Here is a 22438-nt window from a genome sequence, read left to right as displayed (position 1 = left end):
ATGGTTAAGATTATTTATTCGCGATTAAAATATAAGTTTCGCTTTCGCTTATATTACAATATAAGTTTCGCTTTAAGTCGTATAACTTGCGATGGAGCAATTACAAAAATCCTCCCAATTTTGAGCACGATTAAAGCATAATTCAAAAAAACGGCAAAAGCATATGCACTGCTCCATTCGCTCGCAGTAAACGCAATGTTCCATCCATCCGGATAAAACGTATCCTTCCCGGTCGAATTCCCCACCAATCGAAACCCCACGCTCCTCTCCAAAACCACCAAGAACCTTTTATCCCCACAGGCGCACACATTCGCTGACAGCCGACCGGGTTTTGGTGTTGACATTCTGCCAAAGTACGGATGTGAATCGTTTTCGATTTCACCCTCGTCGTCTATTTGCCGGGCTCGTCCGCCCAGCCACCACCGGTTCGCCCACCTGACGCCCCTTTCCCGTGGTTTAAAACCATTCCAGGCCGTGGCCAGCGTTTCGTACGTTTGAAGTGAAGTCGTTTTTGTTCGGTCCCTGTTGCCATCGGTCACAAAAAGCGATCAATCTTTCTCGCCAGCTGTGACCGTCCGGTGCGAAGCTGTTCCGTGTTCGATCTTTTGTGCTTGATTTGTTTCTTTTTTTTTGTGCCGTTTTCGTTTTAGTTTTGTTTTTGGAAGTGATGTACATTTCCAAATTTAGATGGTATCGGGAAATGAAATGGAGATGAACTAATAGGCACTTTCAGTGACGAAAGATGACTGAAATCGTACCATATTGCAACGTGATAGCCTGCTCGTTGCAAGCCTCGGGGTAAAATATTGAACAACCTTTCACAAAAAAGGACACACAACATTTCCATCTCGTAAGTTTTAAGCTAATGGGAAGAATTAGAAGAAGAAAAAAAAACCCACGCAAATACTTGAAAGAAAGTGCACAAATTTAGAATCGATCGGAACTTTTCTTCTTCAGCCTAACCGGAAGCAAAATCACCGCCGAAGCAAAAGTTGTTGTTGTCGGGTCTGTGCGTGTGTGTTGGCATACTTTTTTGCGCATCTTCGACCTACCCTCGGGAGGTTTTTCGGTTTCAGGATTTTTGTGCAGAACGTGCATCAACGAGAAGCTTTTGTAGCAGCTTTTTCCTGCTGGAGGGTTCCGTAAGAGTCTCCACCTTCTTCTCTCTCTCACACTCGCTCTTGTTGTCTGTAAGAAGCGATGGCGTTGACGTGCTTCGTGGCGATCGCTCGGGGTTTAATTAAAAATACATGTTATCTGTTTCTGTACGGTGCGAGCTTCAAAATCAATCGGCAGGGGTGATTGAGCGGTGGTGTGACGTTCGGGATGATGGTGAAGTAATGATCTGTTTTGCAAAATTTCCTTCTTTTCATGAAATTGGTCTGTCTGGTATTGAAGAGGTTTATGGGCTGGTGGTCATATTTAATGGAACATCGCAACAGCGTGATACATTATGTGTTTGTTGTGATATAGAATGAGCATTCTTCCTACTAAATTGTGGTATATAGAATGTAGTATGTGCGTAATATACATTCCCGATGAATAGTCCAAATGCTATTCTTAAAGTATAGTTAGCCATTGGATCGTCAGCGTGAAGGTCGTTGAGTCTAATCCCTTTTGCAGACCACTCAACATAGTGAAAAAGATCATAAATCATTCGGGAATCACAACGGGAACTATATCCATAATCTTCCTCATAATAACTGAGGATTCTGAGTGATCGATTTTCACCAATTATTCTCTTGTGCTAGTTTTATGGAGGAGAAGCTGTACCGATTGAATGTTTTGTTCAGCAATATAGGCATCGTTAAGTATATTTAGGTTTGTGTGAAATCTATACATAGTTTTTTCCTTCTTTTAATGTCCAACTCTCTCAGTTGCCGCAATCGTCCTGGCAGCACTTTCCAGTCTTATTTTAGAATTATTAAAATAAAACACCAAGTATTACCCAAAATGGACATGACTTGATTTATCATCTCATAAACTTATACTTTTTTTTTCATTATTTTAACTTTTTTTAAATTTTACTTTGAGTTTTATTTTTATCCCGAGGTTTTTCGCCGCGTTCCCAATATGTTTTTGTTCTCGTCCCAAGGTTTTTTGGCGTTAAACCAATTAGTTTTGTTGCAGGCCTAAAACTTAGAGTGAAGTTCTCGTATAAAAGTACTCGGAGGAAGTTTGCAAAGCTGTAATTATAACATATTTGTACACAAAAATTGAGCAGGGGGTAAATCAATTGATATTCACATAATTCTACTTAAAATGCATGGCATAAAATATAAAAGGTAACCAGAATTTTCTCGATTCGATTCGATGAAAATACTTCTCAACGGATTCAGTTTTTAAAACTGTTTGGATCGTGTTCTATAAAACAATAAAATACCAAGTTGGTTTATTATTTCAATTTATAATTAAGTATAACGGTACAAAGCCATATTGTCAATTTTCTATTTTAGTCGTGCTGAAAATAATTTTAGAAATAAATCAATTTTATGTTATTATGTTTATGTAATTTCTACCATGCGTCAATCATAATACAATAAGAAAATAATTTATTCATACACCATGAACCGGGGCGGCCCGGTGGTGTAGGCCACAGCGGCGCCGTTCTTCAAACGGCAGGACCGGGGTTCAAATCCCATTCGGATCATCGCCCCGTAGTAAGGACTTACTAACCAACTAAGTGGTATCGGCAGTCTAGAAAGACATTTTTGATGGCCGGCATGACCTTCGAGGTCGTTACGCCAAGAAGAAGAAGATACACCATGAACAATTTTATAGTAAAACGAGTTATAGTTACAGCTTTACAGAGTTCCTCAGAGTGCTCATATACCGCTATATGAGAAATTCACACTATGATCTAGGAAAAAAAGGAAAACCATAGTCAGCAGTGGAAGCCAAAATAAATTGAAACAAACTTGTCAAACAAATTATGAAAAATATATAGAAACGCGTCAAAAAACCGAGGGACAAGAACAAAAATATTTGGGCACACGACAAAAAAACCATAGGAAAATATCAAAAATTGCTGGGAAATTCGGTATGCTCAATAATATCGAATATGTTATTATTTTACTATTTGACCAGTAATAAATATTTCAAATCAAGTTGAGCAAATTACTCACCATTAACTTACAAATTTGCTTCTGTGTTGTAAGAAATAGGTTCAAATTGTCACATATTTCTGTGTTCAATGTTCAAAAACATTTAGTGCATTTATTGTTGGGTTGAGTTGATGCTTCGAGGGTGATTCTGCTTCAATGAAAAGCCAATTTAGATTGAAAGATATCCATTCAAAAAATTATTTCCACTGATGAAACAAAAGACTTTTGAATTCTTTCTTAGAAAATAATATTAAATAATCTACTAAAAGATACAAAATAACCGAGCATGCCCAGGATAACAAAGCAAAACACAAAGAGGAAATGCTTAGCGAAATATGTATAAAATCAGTTCACGTTGAGCTGAGAATACGGCATCGACCCGTAACTCTTAAACGAAATAAAAAATAAAAAAAGTACATAATTATCTAACATGAAAACAATTTTCAATAAAATTCTCAAAGCTCTGCCATACGCAAAATAAAAGCTAAAGATATCAAGAGTAACATAGAAGACATTTAGACGAAGATATCGATTACGAACTCGTTTACATTTCCTTCCCTTACAGTGATGCTTAAAATTATGAACCTAATCAAATTGCTTTGTTATTAAATCATAGTTATCATTCTTAACTCCTTAACTGTCTCTCGCTCCATTCCCGTTATCAACCCATTTCCCACAAATACACAAAACGATTGTGCTACCTGGGCCCGGTCACACGCAAGTCGTTCTCGACCGCGAACTGTGTTTGAAAAATTACATCCCATCAATCAGATTTATTTCACCATAATTGGGACGCAGATTCGGCTGAAAACCATGTAAACCAATACCAAGTCCAGCTCCGCGCCCTTCCTCCCCTGCCAGCACTTTATTTTGATCCATTTGTTTGCAGGATAGCGGTTGTGCTTGATGAACGAAGCGAGCAGGTCAACATACGCACTGGAAGGTCCGCCCGTTTAAAATGTCAGGCGGTCGCGCGCTCGCGCCCAATACGCATCGTATTGCGACAGCCAGCCCGGTCGGGGGAAGGATGCGATGTTTGCGATATGGTGGCAAACGTCTTATCCAACACCCGAACAAGTCACCCCATTCTAAGTGTTCCTGCGACAAGCGATACCATTACGCCAGCACGCGGATCCGATGGCCAAACGGATTGACTAATGCTCCGGTGGTGTAGGATTTCGTTTCGGTGTGGCTTTTGCGCACCATTCCCTTGCTGATGATGATGCTGGGACCGAAGCGATACAGATACAGGAGAACCCGATCCAATCTCGGCAGGCGACAAAAAAAAAATCCGGGTTGGTGTAGGTGAGCGAAGGAAAAGCTAAAGAGAGCCAGTTACCGGTTGGGTGAACAAATCGGATTGAGGGTTTTTGTTTTGACCGTCAAAAAAAGGTGCTGGAATTGGGCAAACATTGGCAAGGTACGCGAGCAGACACAAACAAACTGTGAGGAGAATGCTGTGTAAATTGGTGTTTTGATACATGTTTGATTACAGCGCAGTGGGGTGGGTTGAGGTAATTTTTAAAAATGTGTCACCATGTCCCGAACTTCACAGCACTGGTTTATTGCTTTTTGGATGCAATCGGATGCTTCTGAAGCAAAGTCGAGCTCCCGTAAAAGCAGTGCACAAATCAGAAACGGTCAGCCATTGTACCAGGTTTCGTGTTTCGTGCGTTGGCGGAAGAGCGGATTTTCATTACACCGGTTAAGTAACACGCACTACTTCTTCTTTTATTTGCGCTCAAACTGGAGCTAGCTAGCAAAGAAGATGGACGCCAAGACAGGGAAATGACGCCAGCGCAGCAAGCGCAAAGAACCGAACCGGCAAAGATATTTGTTTACACGCGACATGTGATGCCAGCCACGTTTCCCGCTCTCTTCGCGCACTCGCGTTTTTTAAGTGGAGTGTATTTTTCAATTTAAACAACGGGAACAGAGAAGTCGTCTTTCATTTCAGGCCGGTCGCAAAAAACAAAGCTGCTTAAAGCGCTTGGCGTGCAACGCCGGTAAAGGTTAAGTCAGCGTTAACCTCAAAAGAAACTGCTACCAGCGAGCGGGCACACACGGTGATACGGAAACCACGATCGTACATTTTCACGAGGCGAGACGAATCATTTCGAGTTTCGAAGATTGATTGGTTTGGCTTTGCTTTTCTTTTTTGTTTTGCGCTTGTGGCAAACCATCTAAACCACCGGAAGTTCCTAAGACGAGCTTCAGAGAAAGATCAATAAAAGGCAGGCTCGTTTTGCATTCCCCGGTCATGATCTTGTGCGCGATCGCACAAAGCTTGGAAACACATCAAGTGGAGTGCAATAAAAATATTAGAAGCGAATAAATAGGACCATTTTGATTTGTTTGATCGCTTGCTGGCCGGCCGGCGTCCGGAACTTTAAAGCTTTACGAGCTTTCCAAACGTGTGGGTCGCTTATTTGCGGTCATCTAGGAAGCAGGAGTGATTCACGCTAATGATTTCAAATTTGGTGATACATTTTTATAGCTCGGAAACAGTGACTCACACGGCACGGCCACGGCACACTTCCACGCCGTCGAACTTCATAAAAAGCTGTGATGAAAAGATGAAGGCAACATAATTACGATCGTAATCGGGGATAGGTCGATGGGTTTTGGGCTGGATGGGAAATGGGCGACAAAACAAAACAAAAACAAAAAAAAACCCTTTCGCCCGCATGAGAAAGTCGTCGGTTCGATTTTATTATCTGCCGTTTGCTTCGAGCGGCACATATCACAAATCTTACTGACCTTTGCCTTCTTTTTGTATCCTTTTGTACTAAGAAATTGGGTGGGAAAGAAGAAAATGGGATGGGGGGGGGGGGGGGGGGGTTGGAAGGAGCTCAAAATAAAATCCCCACATTTTCCTTCGTTAAGTGAGGAAACCGAACGGATAGGATAAATATTTTACATCGAAAGCTCCCTTCACGAGGGAGCCGAAACATGACTTGAATCGTTGGAAAACATCCACCCGTCATGTAAGGCACCTTCGAGCTAGACATGGTTTGGAAAGACCTTTTCTCCCCCCAACCAAACCCAATGGTGGAAAATTCTACATACGGTCATCGTATGTTTGAACTTCATTTTGTTTCCTTTTGCTGGTCGCTCGCCGGTCTCCCCATTGCACGCAGGGTGTAAAATCCTTTCGCCCATCGAACTGACAGGATTTCGGACTTGCTCAGAGACACTCAGCTAAGAAAACACACGCCCCATCTCGAATGTGGTGTGATTTGTATGCGGTGGTTTCTATTTGCCTTTCCCCGTACCCCGAAATACCGCTCGTTACTGATTCCTATTCCTCTTTTGTGCCTTTTTCACTTCCAGGAATGACCAAAATGATTCAACAGAAGCTGCCACGGGCTGTTTTAACGATATTAACAGGTAAGTGGTTTCTTGCAGCTTCCACCACGTTAGCACAGCACCGCATTTCCACCAGCATTGAATGACATTCGGCATGAGAAAGAGAACAGAAGAAGAAGAAAAAACGGAAAAAGAACCGCCAGGACACACGAGGACGGAACCGCACAAAATTAAAGCAAAAATTAAAGAAGGATGAATGAATCTTTCAAAGAACGAGTTCTTGGTGGGACCCGAATTACTTCACTGAAAGATTACATCAACATATTTACTTATCTTAAAGTTATGAACAGAATTAGTTTGACTTTCACTACCGCTGTGCCGCTTATGCCATTTAGGAAACGAGAAAGATTAAGGAACTTCGACTTTGGATACATATTTGAGAAGGATTATAAATTGTCTGGGATGCCTTATATCGACGACTAATGAATAACAACTTTTATGTAGTTGGCAGTGACGAAATTTAGTTAAGAAAAACTCATTTTTTGGATGAATATTTGTACTTGGGTCTCTCATACGTTGTTCAGAAAGATTTCTTCAAAAACTGTAATGCGATCCGCAAAGTTGAGACGATCTTCATTAATCTTCATTTATTGAACAGTGAATGTTTTAGGGTGTAATCTGCATGTGTCCTAATTTTCCTAAAACAAGCGAAACGTGTCAATTATGAAGAATTCCGCCGGCGTCGTTTCTTTTCTGCGCTTAAAGGTTTTTGAGATTTCTACCAAACTAATGGTAGACGTTTAAACTTGACGATTAAACTATGTCATGTGAAAGTTGAGCCTCTAACTGCTAGCATCTTGTTAGGTCCACTTAACAAAACTAGGTAAAAAGTGATGTTATTTTTCAATTTGATTCTGGTTGCTTAGAGCTTATGCTCTTTGCTGCAATTATTTTGAACTTGTCCAATATTCTTCTTGGCTTAAGGACCTTCTAGGTCATACCGGCCATCGAATGGCTTACTACATGTAGTTGGATAGTCAGTTGTCACTGCAGAGGAAGGTTTCGGATGGGATTTGAACCCCGATTCTGCCGTATGAAAACCAGCGCCGCTGTCTTCTACACCGTGAGGCTGCCCCATGCAATATTGGACATTGTAAATGATGCGTTCCATCCCGCAGAACAACGAGCATTGTAGTTCGCTGTTTTGGACAAACCTCAGACTACTTTTTAACGCATCCGTATTTCAAGTTTTACATCGAACCACATCAGAATCTTAATTAAGAATGAGCTTACTACACTTGTTTTATTTTCATCGCCAACATTCAATTCTCATTAAACGCCCGCTTTTATGAAGGATAATAATTATCACACCATAAATAATACACTAGCAAGATGAAGTACATCCCAGCCGACCGGGCAGAAAGCCGTCCAGTCCGGACCAGTACTGGGGTACCGACTATCGAATTACCACCGTTCGATAATGCAGAGCTTTTCGCAAATCTTCACACACCATCAATAAAACGATCCTTGCAAATCAATTACAGACCCGTCACGCCATTCTGCTTTGTTCTTGTCCTCCGGCCCCGCACAAACCTCATCCTGCTCGGAGTACCTAGTAGAACCAACCACTTCGGCAACACGTTCCCGGTCATGTAGAATCAGGTCCGAGAAGGCGAAAGTCATCGATCTTGCGTCGGCCGGCGGACCCCGCGGCATCACCCGCAACTCCCATCGATCCCGAGCTCGGGCGCCCATCGTTCTTCCCGGAACGGAAGTTAATCGAGAGTGCGGAAAGGAAAACTAATTTATTCCCGCGAGAAGGCTGTCGACGGTTAGCCACCGTCGGCGTCTTCGTCGGGCTTCGGGATGTGCGGACGGTTCGGACGTACGCGGGCTGGGGAAGAACATATTTTCCACTTGTTCGCGGGTTGATTAATAACCCCAGCCTCACCTGCTGGAACGATGGATACCGATCTGAGCCTTTCGGTCGAGCGGTTTGCTAACGACCCGTCCGGCCTCAATCTCCTGTGATATACCGTGCAGCGCACCTTGGGAAGGGTACGGTGGCATTATTATCGGCCCGCTGCCAACTTCCGAGCGAGGTGACACTTTGCCACGTCAGCAAAACGGTCCTGTAAAGCGTCGGTGTGTCTTATGTCCCTATCCGGGACGATCCCTTACCCTGGACGCTGTGATTGGGTCGAATGGTTCGCGTAATTCTGCGTTAATGGCACTCATTGGGTTCAGGTTATGAAAATGAAAATCTAAACCCTTGGCTTCCCGCTTTGGGTGCGAAAAACTAACAGGTTGATGCCCGGCCGGAAAACTCCTGCGCAACCCTTGCCCATTTGTCAAGGGAACGATGGGATACGTGCTTTGGTGATGTCTGATTAACTTCGACGCCCGACACCGGAGCGGAAAGTTGAAGTTACGATCGAGCACCACTATTAATTAGTTTGTTTCGATCAGGTATGGCACGGTTGAAGAGGTCGCAGGTTGCACACAGCGTGAATTGCGTGAAAAGCATCGACCAATTCCGGGGGTCCCGATTTACACTCACTTCTGCTCGTACGTACACGGCGAAGGTGTCAACGAAAGTGGTTCGACAGGGTAATTTAATTAACACGGTTCTGGACACGACAACTGGCACGGCAGTGGGCAAACAATTAATGCAACCAATTGAGGCTGAAAGCGCCCCTAAGAACGCACCAATTAGGGCTGTTTTGTGGGTGAGCGTGCTGCAATTGTTTATACAGTGCGTGAAATTCAAATTACGCTAAGCATTCGAAGGCGTTTGCTGCAATGTAGGCATCTTTGAAAGATGTGCAACAAAGTAATAATTATTTAAGATGGTAGTTTTGTATTTGCTAGGATTTATTAATTTCCCATGAGAGAGAGAAAAAGGGAGAGAGAAAGAGCGTTGAAAATCACTATTGAGTACTTGTTATTAATATTTTAGTTTGTATGTTTAATGTTAAATCTAAATCGTCCTTCTTACATAAACCCATTGAAACAAGTTTATCTGTATTTTCATTCTGAATCCTCGAAATCTAAAATATGATTAATATGTTTAATTAATTAGTTAAAGTAGTTTTTACACAGTATTTTTGATGATCTTTAATCATTGAAAACAATCCTATTTTCTGAAGTTATTTGGGAGTGTCCATAAATTACAAAACGTTAGAAGGGGGTGGGGAGGGGGGGGGTTGAGTGGGGGGATGCCCTCTAGCGTTACGATTTATTACAAGAGGGGAAGAGGGGGCGAGATCCACCCTGTGGAATGTAACTGAGAAAAACATGCAACTTAAATTCGAGGTATGTTTGATTTATTGAAGTCGGTTCATCCAAAATTTATATCAAAAATATTACTTCATTATATTTTATTGTATGACCCTTGATCCAATATCTCATCGGTTTGTGTATCATATGTTTTTGTTACAGTTAGCAAATTACAACTTCCTGGCGTGTTAAGACCTGCGCCGCAGTCGCGTCCACCACTAAACCAACCACTTTCGTAATATTTGCGATAAACAGATTAACCTTTAAGTGGGCAACAGCTTTTGATTCATTGCTTGTAACGACCAGGAATTTCGAATTGCCTTGAAAACGCATCTATACCTTGAATGGAGAATGTCAAGTATCTTGGCATATTACTAGATAAAAGATTAACGCAGAAAACACAATTATAAAATGTGAAAAAATCTTTCGTGCACGGTCCTTTTTTCTCAACAGAACAACAGCTCAACGGCTTAGTTTTAAAAACAAATTGCTATACACTGCTTTAATCAGACCAATCATAACATACGCCTCCACTTCACACGTTTGGGATCTTATTCTTCTTGGCTTAACGACCTCTAAGATCACGCCGGCCGTCAGATGGCTTACTAGACTCCCCGATACTCACTACAGGGGGGGGGGGGGGGGGGCGATCCGGATGGGATTTGAACCCCGGTCCTGACGTTTGAAGACCAGCGCCGTTGTCGCCTGGACCACCGAGTCACCTGAATTGCTCCGGCCACACTGTTTGGGTTATGTGCGCTCAAACACACAAAAATAAGCTTCAAATCTGTCAGAAAATATATCGAAAAACTGTAGTAAATGTTCACAGCAGGTGTAACATGACTACCATCGAACAATAAATAATGAAATAAACAACTAACTATAACAATAGAAACCCCCTGAACTTCAATGCAATAACTGGCTTAATAACCAATTTCCCTCATTTTTTTTTCTACTCACATATTTCCCACACCACCTTCACTGAAACCCACCCTTTTGAAAAACCTGAGTTTCCATAAACTCATCAAGCAGTAAGCATTTTAGTTTGATTTATTTAAAACTTTACCATGTAAGTTGGCAACCAGCATAGCCGGGTATTTCAGACATTTTGTATGGAGAATGACGTTTCTCTTCTTCTATTCTTTTATTCACGTATTGTGCTTATTTTCAATGTGAAATTTAATTTTAATTTTTTAAAAACTTTTTTAATATAATTTTTATTTCGTAATGATGGTCAGGCCGTATTCCTTATATCGTTTGTTTATCATAATAAGAAAAAAATATAAAGAATGAATGAAACAGATTTTAGTTATAAAACAGTTATAGAATGTCTAGAATAAACATATAAATAATGAATAAATATGATAATGCATATTATACAGGCAATATACTGTAATAAAATGCATTTCTTACTTTTTTTAAATCATAATAAATCTGATAGAAACATTTTTCACATAAGTTTGCATCATAACTATATATTCATTTATCATTCCGGTTTAGAAAAGTTCGTAAGAATATAATTAGATAGAAAGCATGTTTTACCTACAAAAAACGTTATTAGCATACGTCAAAACGTATGGAATAATCGGGTATGGCGGTTGCTAACTAACGTGTGAAAATTAAGGGGCTTCTTCTTCTTCTTTTTCTTCTTCTTGGCTTAGCGATCTCTAAGGTCACGCCGGTCATCGAATGTCTTACTAGATCTGCCAATATCACGTTGTTTGATAGTCAGTCCTCACTACGGGGTGACGCTACGGTTGCGATTTGAACGCCGGTCCTGACGTTTGAAGAACGGTGTCGCTGTCGCCTACCTGCCACCTGCCTACGCCCTTTGACAATATATTTATTATTAGGTAATTTATGGACCGCCCCTTATGTTGTATTCCCTTAATTCGATTAGAGTTAATCACTGCTAAAAATAATATTCAATGAAGGTAATTTCAGCAAGTTAACGTCTTACGATAGTAGCATAATTTCTTCTGAAATAGAGATACCCAAATAGATAGTAATAAAACCATTACAACAGACAATCGAATAGAATATTCATTCGCAGGCAGATGAATTCATCAACTTTCTACATCACATTCTATCTCGCCGTAAACGACTTCCCTTGATTGGTTTATTAGGCTTAATTATTCTACTGCGAACCTGCTGGTAACAACATACATCAAATCTTGCTCATGACTCGTAATGAGTGTTCCCCCCCCCCCCCCCCCCCCCCATCACCATTCTCCTGCGCTGCTCTAGAGGATCGGTTGTTTTGTTTTACAAATTGTGCTCCCATTTTCCCGATAACTATTTTTGGTCGATTTGTCGACGTTTCGGGTACATCGCTCATCCGGTGCCGGTACGGGCGTCGCGGTCCTATTTGATGCCGGCTAATGCCTAAGGGCACTTGTGAGGGTTTTATTATTGCTGTCCCGTTGGGACCCGTTGGCGTATTAAATAATCCTAGCAACAATAATCTGAGACCCCCCCCCCCCCCCCCCCACCCATTTTCAACGATCGGTCTACGGACAGAGCTGATCCAGATCATCTCCCTTGTTTCCGGCACGTGAAGGATCCTGCCCGCCGTTAAATATCGAGCCGAGAAAGTGGGTTTGTTGTTCCTTTGGGGTTCGCGTCAGGTGTAGCCGTTGAGGAGTCGGAGAACAAATGGATAAACACGTACCAGCTTCAATACAGGCGCACAGCACACTCACACACTAAGGAAGAGGAGCAAAGCAAAGACCAACCCTCTTGAAATGAGCGACTCCAGCGAGTGGCGCGCAAAGGCGATATAATATATGCCGCTCTAAGGATAATAAACTTTTATTGTTATGATGATTGTGTGTTTCTGCCGTCTAGTTTTTATTCACCCTGTCTAAGGCGCTGCCCGATGCCCGCCCTTTAAGTTCTTCGCTAGCGTTTCCGTGCTGTGCAAGTGTAACACGCGTAGCTGGTGTTCTTGCGTGTGCACCCACACCGATCGGGTGCACTTGAGCTTGTAAAACCACGGGCGGGACGAGCCGAGCTTTCGAGCGCTTCCGTGTCCGATTCCTCCGGCTGATGAAGGTCAGCAATGGACACGGGTTGGTGAAGCGACCGGGAAGCCAGTCCAGTCACGGTCCTTTCGGTCCGCTGCTCGACCAGCGTGCATCGACGGATGACGGCCATCTTTCGGTTTCCGGTGAAGCGTTCGAAAGAGCTGGAAAGAGTGTAAAAAGGCTTACCGGTGGCTGGTTGAGGTTGGGTTGACTTTTGGGTTTTTGGCTACGTTAAAGGTTCGCCCGATCCTTTTTTTTCGACCGCTTCTTCACTGTAGAGAACGGATGGGATGTTTCTGCGCAGAGTATCCTTGCTGAGGGTTTTGACGAGGAATAAGAACACGACTGAAAATGGTGTATCACCTGTCCCACGAAGAAATAACTTTGCCGCTTTTATTGTAATGTTCTTGCTTGGACCATTTGCTTGTTATACGCCGGATGTGGGCGAAACAGACAAAAAATAGATTTCAGACAGCAGTAGGCTGCATCGCAGATTCTGTGGCACAGAATCGGCACGAATTAGGTTGGCAGTAAAGGTAGCAAGTACTGTGATTCTTCAAGTCTTTTATAGGATCTTAAAGTTTTATTTTTTCTTGAAGTATTTAATAGTTACTTTAAGTAAGAATGGAAGAACATCTTTAAAAAGAATGGAAATGTCTATCAATATCTGCCTTGCTGATGCTTTTCTAGCTAGCTAAGAAAACAAGTAAAAACTTTAAATAAACAATAAATACTTTTTTGTTATTCATCAGAAGGAATAAGCAGACTTTTTGTTGTGTAGACAGTTTACAGTGAACTGACAGTGGAAACAGAATTGAATTGATCTTTAGACAAGGTTAGACGAAAAGAACATCAGAATCTTGATCGTAATTGCCAAGAATTTGTGGATTAAGGCACAGGCTATTCCTAACAGCGAGCTTCGATAGGTCTTTATGTTTGAATGTAATTATTAGATCCTTAGCAAAAGCATTATATAAAAACACTACTCATATATTTTTGCATTCTTCAAAATACCTTAAATGCTCTTTCATATTACTATTTCGTTAGCGTGATAATGTTGGCACCGTTGAGCAACGTCAACATTTAAAAATACGTTAACATTTTCGTGTTCGAGATTTTTTTTTAAAGGAAAGATATTTCGTATTGCCCTAAACTATGTTTATCATCGATCAAGTTTCTGATTGCTGCAAAAACGGCCTCCGTACACTTCTGGAATGCACGGCAGGTTCCAATAATGTTGTTCCCATCCATTTCTCTCCAGGTACGAGTCCATGTTTGTCTGAGGCATATTGAGAAATCTAGCGGATTAAGATCGGGGCTGGATAGCTGCCACATATCCTTCGTCCAGAACGAAAGATGTTCCTGCAACCACTGCTGATGAGTGCGGTACGTGGCTGAGATGGAGCCTCATCTTATTGAAACACAACTTTGGCTTCGGACGTTACTGTTCTTTGATTTGATCGTACTTACTTCAAATTCCAATGTAGTCCTCCGCGTAGACTTTGTCGCCTTCTGGAATGAACATCGGGCCCTTTTTTTGCCATTGGAAGCCACCAATCCAAACACCATAACGCAAGCAGAATGCTCCATCAGATACACATCCTGGTGCTTGAAGACCACGTCTTTTACCACCAGAGAACTAATACTTCGGTCGGTTCTGGAATGCTCTTGTCGGTGAATAGGGCTGCCAGATTTTCTCGCTTCAGGCAGTTCAACTATTACTTGCATCGTGCTGCTCGCAACTTTCAAACGCGGTTGGTAATCATGCTTTCGTGTCGTGAAGTCACTGATCCCCGTGTTCCTTTACTATTTTCCTTATTAAAAGCATCGGATTTACCCGAATTTTCCTTTTGATAGCAGCGATAACCGTCGGAACCAGAGTTGACCTCGGACGACCTGTGGCCACCTCCGCCGATAGTTGTCCTTTCTTTTCTCGGTCTAAAACCATTTGATTGGTCCACTGGCCTGATACCATTGAATAGATGCAGAATCCGGTACGGATGCACGATCGACCGGATGACGATGCTATGTTGGTTTGGGACTTATATCGTTGCACAGTTTTGATAACTGTATCTATGAGTTAGAGCCCGAGAGGGAAGCAGCGTATTAGTTGACGGTGACAACCTCGAGGTAGTAGAGGAGTTTTGCTATCTCTGGACAGTCGTAACTTCGGATAACAATGTCAGGAGCGAAATCCGGAGTTCAGGGGAATCGTGTCTGCTACGGCCTTCACCGTCTGCTGAGATCCAGAGGACTTCGAGACCTCACGAAATGTGAGATATATCGCACACTGATTCGCCCGGTGGTCCTACATGGCCACGAGTCTTGGACCATCCGAGCGGAGGAAGCTAACGATCTTGGCGTGTTCCAGCGTCGCATCCTCCGGACCATCTTTGGCGGTGTGTTCGAGCATAGAGTGTTGAGCTTGCTGAGCTATACGGAGAACCGGACATCCTGACGATAGCAAAGACCGGCAGGATACCATGGCTCGGGCATGTTTTGAGGATGCTGGACCATGCCCCGCCAAAAAGGTTTTCGTCAGCGACTGGATCGTTGACTCGTTGGATTCGTTGGCTGGATCAAGTGGTGACAAACCTGTCGGAGATCGGGTGCCTACACGGATGGGAAACTGCAGTCAAGGATCGAGTTTCCTGGAAATTGATTGTTGACCGGGCCATGTGACGACGACGTGCTCTTTAAAAGAGCAGGCCAACATGAGTGAGAGGGTGATCTATGAGTTAGTGGAGTTCCGGTAACTCGCGCGGGACAAATCGCGAATACGCTGCCAATTTGATATGGTACAACTGTGAAACCTAGGATTTTTAAGCATTTTGCCACTGCAGTATAAACCACAGGCTACGTGCAAGTAAACAAAACCAAGATATTTAATGCACAGGTGAAACCGGAACCCTATTTGTTTGACGGTGCAAACATTTTCACCATCACCAAACTAATTTACCGTATATTAGTTTAATTGCAGCTTAGATAGCTTATATAAGAATTAGATTTTAAGAAAATCTAGGACTTATCAGAGAAACTTCCAGATTTTTAAACGTAAGACACCTTTATCATCCATGCCAAAGATTGGAGAATGGGGTTGCTGTTCCGTCTTAAAACTTTATTTTGCTATTACTTTGTACAACATTTGGAACGCTCCAAAAATTGACATGATGTTAACCAAGGATTTTTTTTATTGCATGTGGTATCAATTTGACTACTTCCAAGTCCACTGTAGCGTCAACTCATACGAAAGGTAAACGAAATGTCCGACGAAAAGGTAACATCAATTATTAAGTACAGTTTTTAATTTTCATAAAATGCGGTATTGGTGTGGATTCGTCACACTTGCAACATTATGTTACTTGCTATAGGTTAATGTAATAAAAATACCATTGCATACACTCACCGGCTCTACATTGTCCGTTGCCTGTTTCAGGCCAGTTTCTGGTGAAGCAGCCTCACATCAACAGGGCCATGCATTTATTATCTCGAATTTAATTAATCACTCGTATTAAATCGATCAACTTTTGCGGCGATGAGGTGCGTTCCGGGCGAACGAACCTGACGAACAAATTCGTCAAAATCTGCGTACGCAAAGCACAAAAGCGATGCCACGCACAACCATATACTGTTTGCGCATGCTGGCCGCGTGGTTCCAGCTGTCGACGGGATGGCGCCGGAACAGTTGTGCCGTATTAACTCTGGCTTTCGTGCGCACTACGCCGCCGGAAGTAACGCTCGGCCAAAAAAAAAAAAAATGGAAGTGGAATCGAAATTGAATTCGTCTAGCAAAAGCCCAAGGAATGGTGTCGTTCCGTATTTTATGTTTTTATTTTCTTTTAGCAGGAATGAATTTTTAATCCTCCCCACGTTTCATCGGAAGCGGATGATGAAGAAGCTGCACCTCCGTAGTACCCCCTGTCACGCCCCTCCCTGATAAGCAAGACGTAAAGAATAAGCAACAACGAAATTCGGAACAAGCACAGCACGCACACTTACAAATAAATATCCATTTGCTGCCCCAAAAAAAAAAACAACCAAACCCACCCAAAGCCTACCCAAGACTCGCACACAGTACAGGCGGTGTTACGGGTGCTGTAAAAAATTAATTACACACTCATTAGTATGCCGATTGGATTGCTCTCGGAATCTCATTTCGCGTTGACAATATTGCGTGGTATTTAAACATTTTACGCAAATATCGATCGCACTTGCTGGGGACCGTACGTTTGACACAATTTCTACCACATCGTCGTCCCTCCGTTTCAAATACTGTTTCCCAACGGTCCCTTTTTCGCACTGTAAACTGTCGCCGGCCTTTTTTTTATTAAATGGGAAGGTAATTCGGTTGGGAATTACATGCAATTCGTAGCGCCGCAAGGTGGCAAACGATTTACAATGTGTTTAAGCCCTCTTTTTGTTCCCGGTGGATTAAGGGCTATCAATCTTGAAGATGTAACCAATTTCGGACCGTTCGTCCGATGGACCGAAGGCTTAAAATTGTACTCACTGTACTAATTGTTTTATTTGATTGCGTTTTATGCGCGATTTGTAGCTTTTTGAAGGTTGAAAGTAGGGAAGTCTTTTTCTTAATTACATAAAGGACGGCTTGACCGTATAGTTTAGTAAAGAAGTCCTTTAGAATTCATTTGTGTCACAAATATTTGTCAGAATGAAGATCCTATTTTGTTTGATACTTGCTCTGGTTGCTAGCCTGAATAATTAGTTTGAAAAATGATGAGCAATTTTCATTTCAATTTTTGGGCAAAAACATTCACTTTATAATTTTGATTTTCACATCCAAAAACATGTCTCGATGGTTCCGGATGGATCGAAAAATGAATAACACATGCCAGTAGATACCTCTGGGGCACAGGGCAAACTTGTGCTCCAGAGTCTCTGGCTGGGACCAAACTGACCAGTCTAAAGGAGTCCGATTCATCCTGTCGAGCAGCAGTCCGTGCGGCACTTTGTTGTGCACCAGCAAATACAGCATTAAGCGTTGGTGTGATGAAAGTCTGTACCTGGTGACGTTTTCCAGATCCATTGCCAATCCGTGGAAGGAGACTCCATAGCAACTTTGGAGGCTGGAAGTTTGTCGACCATCTGAGCCCCGATTTTTAGACATCTCTGCTCAATAACGTACCGATTCACCAGTAACCTCGACTGCGTGGAAAACTCCCAGATCCGTCCGATAGGTAAGACCCAGGATTGGAGGCCAAATATCGATGTCCATCGATCGTGCGCCACACATCGATGCTACAAACCAAAGCTTGGGCAGAAGAAAGCTGTTTAAAAGCACCACCTTTTGCGCCAAATTGAGGTCTCTAACACGGTGCAACCTGACCAAAAGACAGAACTGTTGGATTGCTTTTTCTCAGTTATGCCTCATGGCCTTCCTTTTATTGTTGGTGATTAATATGCCATGCAGGCGCAATCTTTCTATTTCCCGCAGCCACGGCACATGCATCGGGGTGGTGTAATGTGTCCTACATCCACTACTAGACTACAAATGCTATCAAAAGGGTCCATAATAAGTGTATCTCAAGTCTGTCCTTCTCCTTTCTTTTCTCTCTCTTCATCTAAATCGAACCTTGATGTAATCTAGACTTAATATTCTCCAGAGTCTGATGACTTGGTAACGTCATCCTTGAAGCATTATCTGGCTGAATTGTGCTTTAGTAATAGAATAATAATTACTTTCGTCAACACTGAAAACAATACAATGCAGTCTTGGTGACAATAAATTGTCTCCAAAATTTGAAGACTTGTTCCTAACAATAGATTCTTCAAATCGCATTTTATTCATCATGTTAAGTACACAACGATATATAAACATTTCAAATTATGCATCATGGTGTTCTTATTTCGAGAGAACAATTTTTAAAACTAGTTGAATAACAGATACCAATAGTAAAAAATGCCCAATCTTCTTCGATGTTGAGCATAAGCTTTTAAATTATTATTATTTTTATTATTATTTATTATAATTGGTCTGCCTTACGGTTACACAAACGATACTTAATAACTAATGGAAAAAAAAAGGCAAACTAATCTCACCTAAGTCCACTACTCTGTAGTAATCTTACAACAGAGTATTTAATTGGGAACGGAAGGAAGTAAGAGAAGAATTGAAGTCAAAGCCGTGAGCAGAACAGAGCCTTGAGACACAGAGGCTCGCCAAAATCGCTGGCCACACATTCCAACAAGCCAACACAAAACAGCATCAATACGGAACGAAAAACTAAGACCAGAGTCAATCCAAACAGCTAAGTCTTTGAAGATCGAAACACGATTTACACTGACGCCACTCAGAACATAAGGGAACATAATAGGAGTTCGGGAACGACTAAATCAAATGGAATTACATTTGACAGAACAGAGTGTAAGGGAACTACGAGAACAACAGGATGTAAACCGATCAGGAATATCCTGAAGGATAGAACGGTCAACCAGGGAGGAGATAGGGTGGAATAGTTTTAGATCGTCAGCATAGCAAAGAATGCAATTGGGAGGTAGGACAGAGGAGACATCATTAAAAAAAACAGGACAAACAACAGAGGACTAATGACTATTCTGCGGTAGTTGTATGTAATGGAAGGATTACCTTTTTTAAGAATAGGAATAATCCAGGCTTGTTTTAAAGGTAGGTATGGGTTAATAGGGACAGATGAAAAAATTGTACCAGTAGAGAGGCAAAATTTTTTAAAGATAGAGGTGGGAATGTCTTCGTAGCCAGGTGAAAACGAAACCTTGAGTTTATTCAATGCACCAAAAACTGCATCAATTAAACAAGTGAAATACTGTAAAAATCAGCCGAAACCTCCAAGAACACTTTTTTATACAAACAATCGCCTTGTTGTCCATGCAACCCTCCAAACACTGGCCCACCCTAGTAATAAACACTTTCAGACAGCCGTGACCACATTGTTCGGCCACAGCTCTATTTTTATCGCTCACTTCCAATGCATTCCACTTCCAGACTGCATTCCACGTGTGCATCCACCAGGGCCACGTGCCTCTTTCCCTCTAGGGACAGGGAAGTTGATGGAAACAAAAACAAAAACTACCACCAAAACAAAAGAAAACAATTGATTTGCGCCTGCCTGGATGGTATGGGCCGTCCGACAGTCGTCCGGGCCTTTGACCACGCGTTGGAGTGGGTGGGTGTGAGACAAAAACGCACCAACATCAGTATGCCCTCCGGAAAGAATATGATCAGTCGATAACATTGATGACGGGAAATGAAAAGAAAAAAAAACTTAAACAAATACAAGCACACAGTCCAAATCATAATTTCATAAAGAAAAACAACCTTTCACTCCCTCATAGGATCCGTAGGTCGGTGCACTCACTACTGTAAGGGGGCGTTAGATTGGTAGGGCAAGAAAAACAAACTTCACACCAGTGTTTGGGGAGTGCTTTGTCTTCCCTTCTCGTTTAACTGCCTTTTCTTCGGCCTAATAATCAGTTGCCCAGTTGCATCTACTTTCGCGTCGGCAGAAATGGAACTTTATGTAACGCCCCAAGCCCGGCGACTAATCGTACGCGTCGGTACGATTTTATTTTCTCCTAAAATATTTATGCCACCCCATTCATTGTAAGCTTGCTGTGCAGGAGGAAATTCTTACCCAAAAAAAAGGCGGAGTGGGCGGCGGGAAAACTCGCTTGCCAACTGATGTCCGGAGAAAGGAAAAGTGCAGTGCGATGAATGAAGGAGATTCATAAAATGTGAAAGAAAACGCACTAAAAGCTGGCATATAAAATAAATATTGACGCGATCGCCACCCGATATGCTTGCAGTCGTTCTGCTGCGGGGCGTTAAGGTTGACGGGGCCGTGGTTCTTGGTTTGATGGGGCAAGCTACAGCTCAAACGCATGACACTTTTCAACGGGGGCTGTAAAATTAGAGATTCAATACACAGAGAAATAAAAAAGAATCGCCCTTTAATGGTTCTGTGGGGCGGATATTTACTTTTCACCGTATCTGTGGCTGAGTGTGGGTATGTGGGGAAAGGAACGTGCCACGTGTGCATCCGTGTGCTCGTGTGTATGTTTACGAGATGCAGTGATTTGGAAGCACCTCGTGAACGGTTGGCGTCGTCGGAGAACGATGAAGCAGTGTGTGGGATTTATTGGCGTTTAATCAAATGAATAATTAAGTTAGTGCAAGCGCCTGCTGGTGCTTAGTGCGGTACAAAGCGGATATCGGATGGGAAATCGAGACGATTCCAGTGTGCTCGAAGCAAGGCAGCACTGGAAAGGGCGGGATTAAAGGTGGGCGGAGAGCAGATTACACCCAGGTCCACTGTGACTAGTGTTGGGCCGTTTGGGAAAACGATCATCGTTAAGTGTCGTCGGTCTCTGGACTTAACGACGTTATGGGAGGGAAATGATGGAGTGGAGCGTAGTGTGTCGTTAAAACAAAAATCAATATGTGTGCCATGGGGAATCTTGAAAGATTGGGTGGAATAATAGAAAATGTGTGAAATAGGAGATTCTCGCATGCATTAATGAGTCGCAGAGTGCAGCAAAAACAGCATGGGAAAAATAATCAACGAACGTGGTTTTGATAAGAAAATTATAAAAAAGGTGATGAATAATTAGATATGGTGAATAGGGATCACTAAGCTTGGACATGATGAGAGTGAATCGATTTCAATGTTTGCTTTCCTATGAGTTGTGTGCTATGAGCTATTCAAATTTTATATTTTTGTAACAAAATAAACTGCAAGATTTTTTCTAAAAACTCGTTTTTGATCATAAGTTTGCTAGAAGGGATCTACATAACTTAAGTGTAACAATCATGAATAAAAGATATATTTATCAAACTCTCTTGCATCCTCAAATATTGTTTAGGGAATATCCGCAGTCTCACACATTTCATCATTTCAGAAAACAAACTTTATTTTTTAAACATTAGAGTTATTTAACAGGCTTAAAACTTGATGTTACTTTGTGTCAAAATTTTCATAAAAATAATACTCTTTTAATCTGATCGTCATATTAATATCGTGCATTTTCTGTTTTCGAATACCTCATGGCCTATAAAAAGTAAAACTTGCCTGACTTGGAATGACGATTCGGTTCTTATTCTGCCTCTGACTTATTCTTAGTCCCATATGTTCTTGATCACATCTACCCTGTTATACGTCGCTGATATTTGATCCTATTCTGGCTCGATCGCGATGTCCTGACTAAGGCGTCTTCAACGAAGATCTTCTTCTTGGCTTAACGACCTCTAAGGTCATGCCGACTATCGAAATGGCTTACTAGACTGCCGATACCACGTATTAGGATAGTCAGTCCTCATTATGGGGGGGACGGTCCGGATGGGATTTGAACCCCGGTCCTGGCGCGTTTGAAGACCGGCGCTTCTGTCGCCTACTCCACCGGGCCGCCCTATGCTAACGAAGATATAAGGCTTTCAAGTCACACACAAACTGTCAAGACAAGTTGTCAAAAACGGAAGATTCGAATAGTGACAGTCGTTTGTGTTGTGTGTTGAAACAAAAACTTAACGAAAGGCAAACTTTCAAGCATACTGTCAAGAATTTGTATTCTCTAACACAATCGGAGACTCATATTTGTCAAACTGATTTTCGTCACCTATTCCAAATGGAAAGGCGTCAAACTCACTCGGTCCTGTGTATTTCCAGTTCGTTTTCTTCCAGTTCCAACCAAAATGTGAGTATTTTACTTCAGCAAGGATCTTCCCGA

The 22438-nt window shown here is 42.1% G+C and overlaps 2 protein-coding genes across 3 annotated transcripts in view; one reads left to right on the top strand and one right to left on the bottom strand.

Moving 5' to 3' along the window:
* The window catches only part of LOC126556493 (nephrin-like), a 317497-nt gene that overhangs the window by 1881 nt on the left and 293178 nt on the right, over positions 1–22438 (top strand). Inside the window, exon 2 of the mRNA XM_050211757.1 lies at positions 6438–6494. Coding sequence (XP_050067714.1) covers positions 6440–6494 — 55 coding nt within the window. The 5' untranslated portion in view covers positions 6438–6439. The remainder of the gene's footprint in view (positions 1–6437; positions 6495–22438) is intronic.
* Positions 1–22438, bottom strand: part of LOC126556339 (integumentary mucin C.1-like) — a 521191-nt gene that overhangs the window by 375849 nt on the left and 122904 nt on the right. The window lies entirely within an intron of this gene.

The sequence above is a fragment of the Anopheles maculipalpis genome, chromosome 2RL (genome assembly GCF_943734695.1).
Source record: "Anopheles maculipalpis chromosome 2RL, idAnoMacuDA_375_x, whole genome shotgun sequence".
NCBI classification, from domain to species: domain Eukaryota; kingdom Metazoa; phylum Arthropoda; class Insecta; order Diptera; family Culicidae; genus Anopheles; species Anopheles maculipalpis.
Note: the sequence above shows the minus strand (reverse complement) of the source record. Positions and strands in the feature narration are given on the sequence as shown.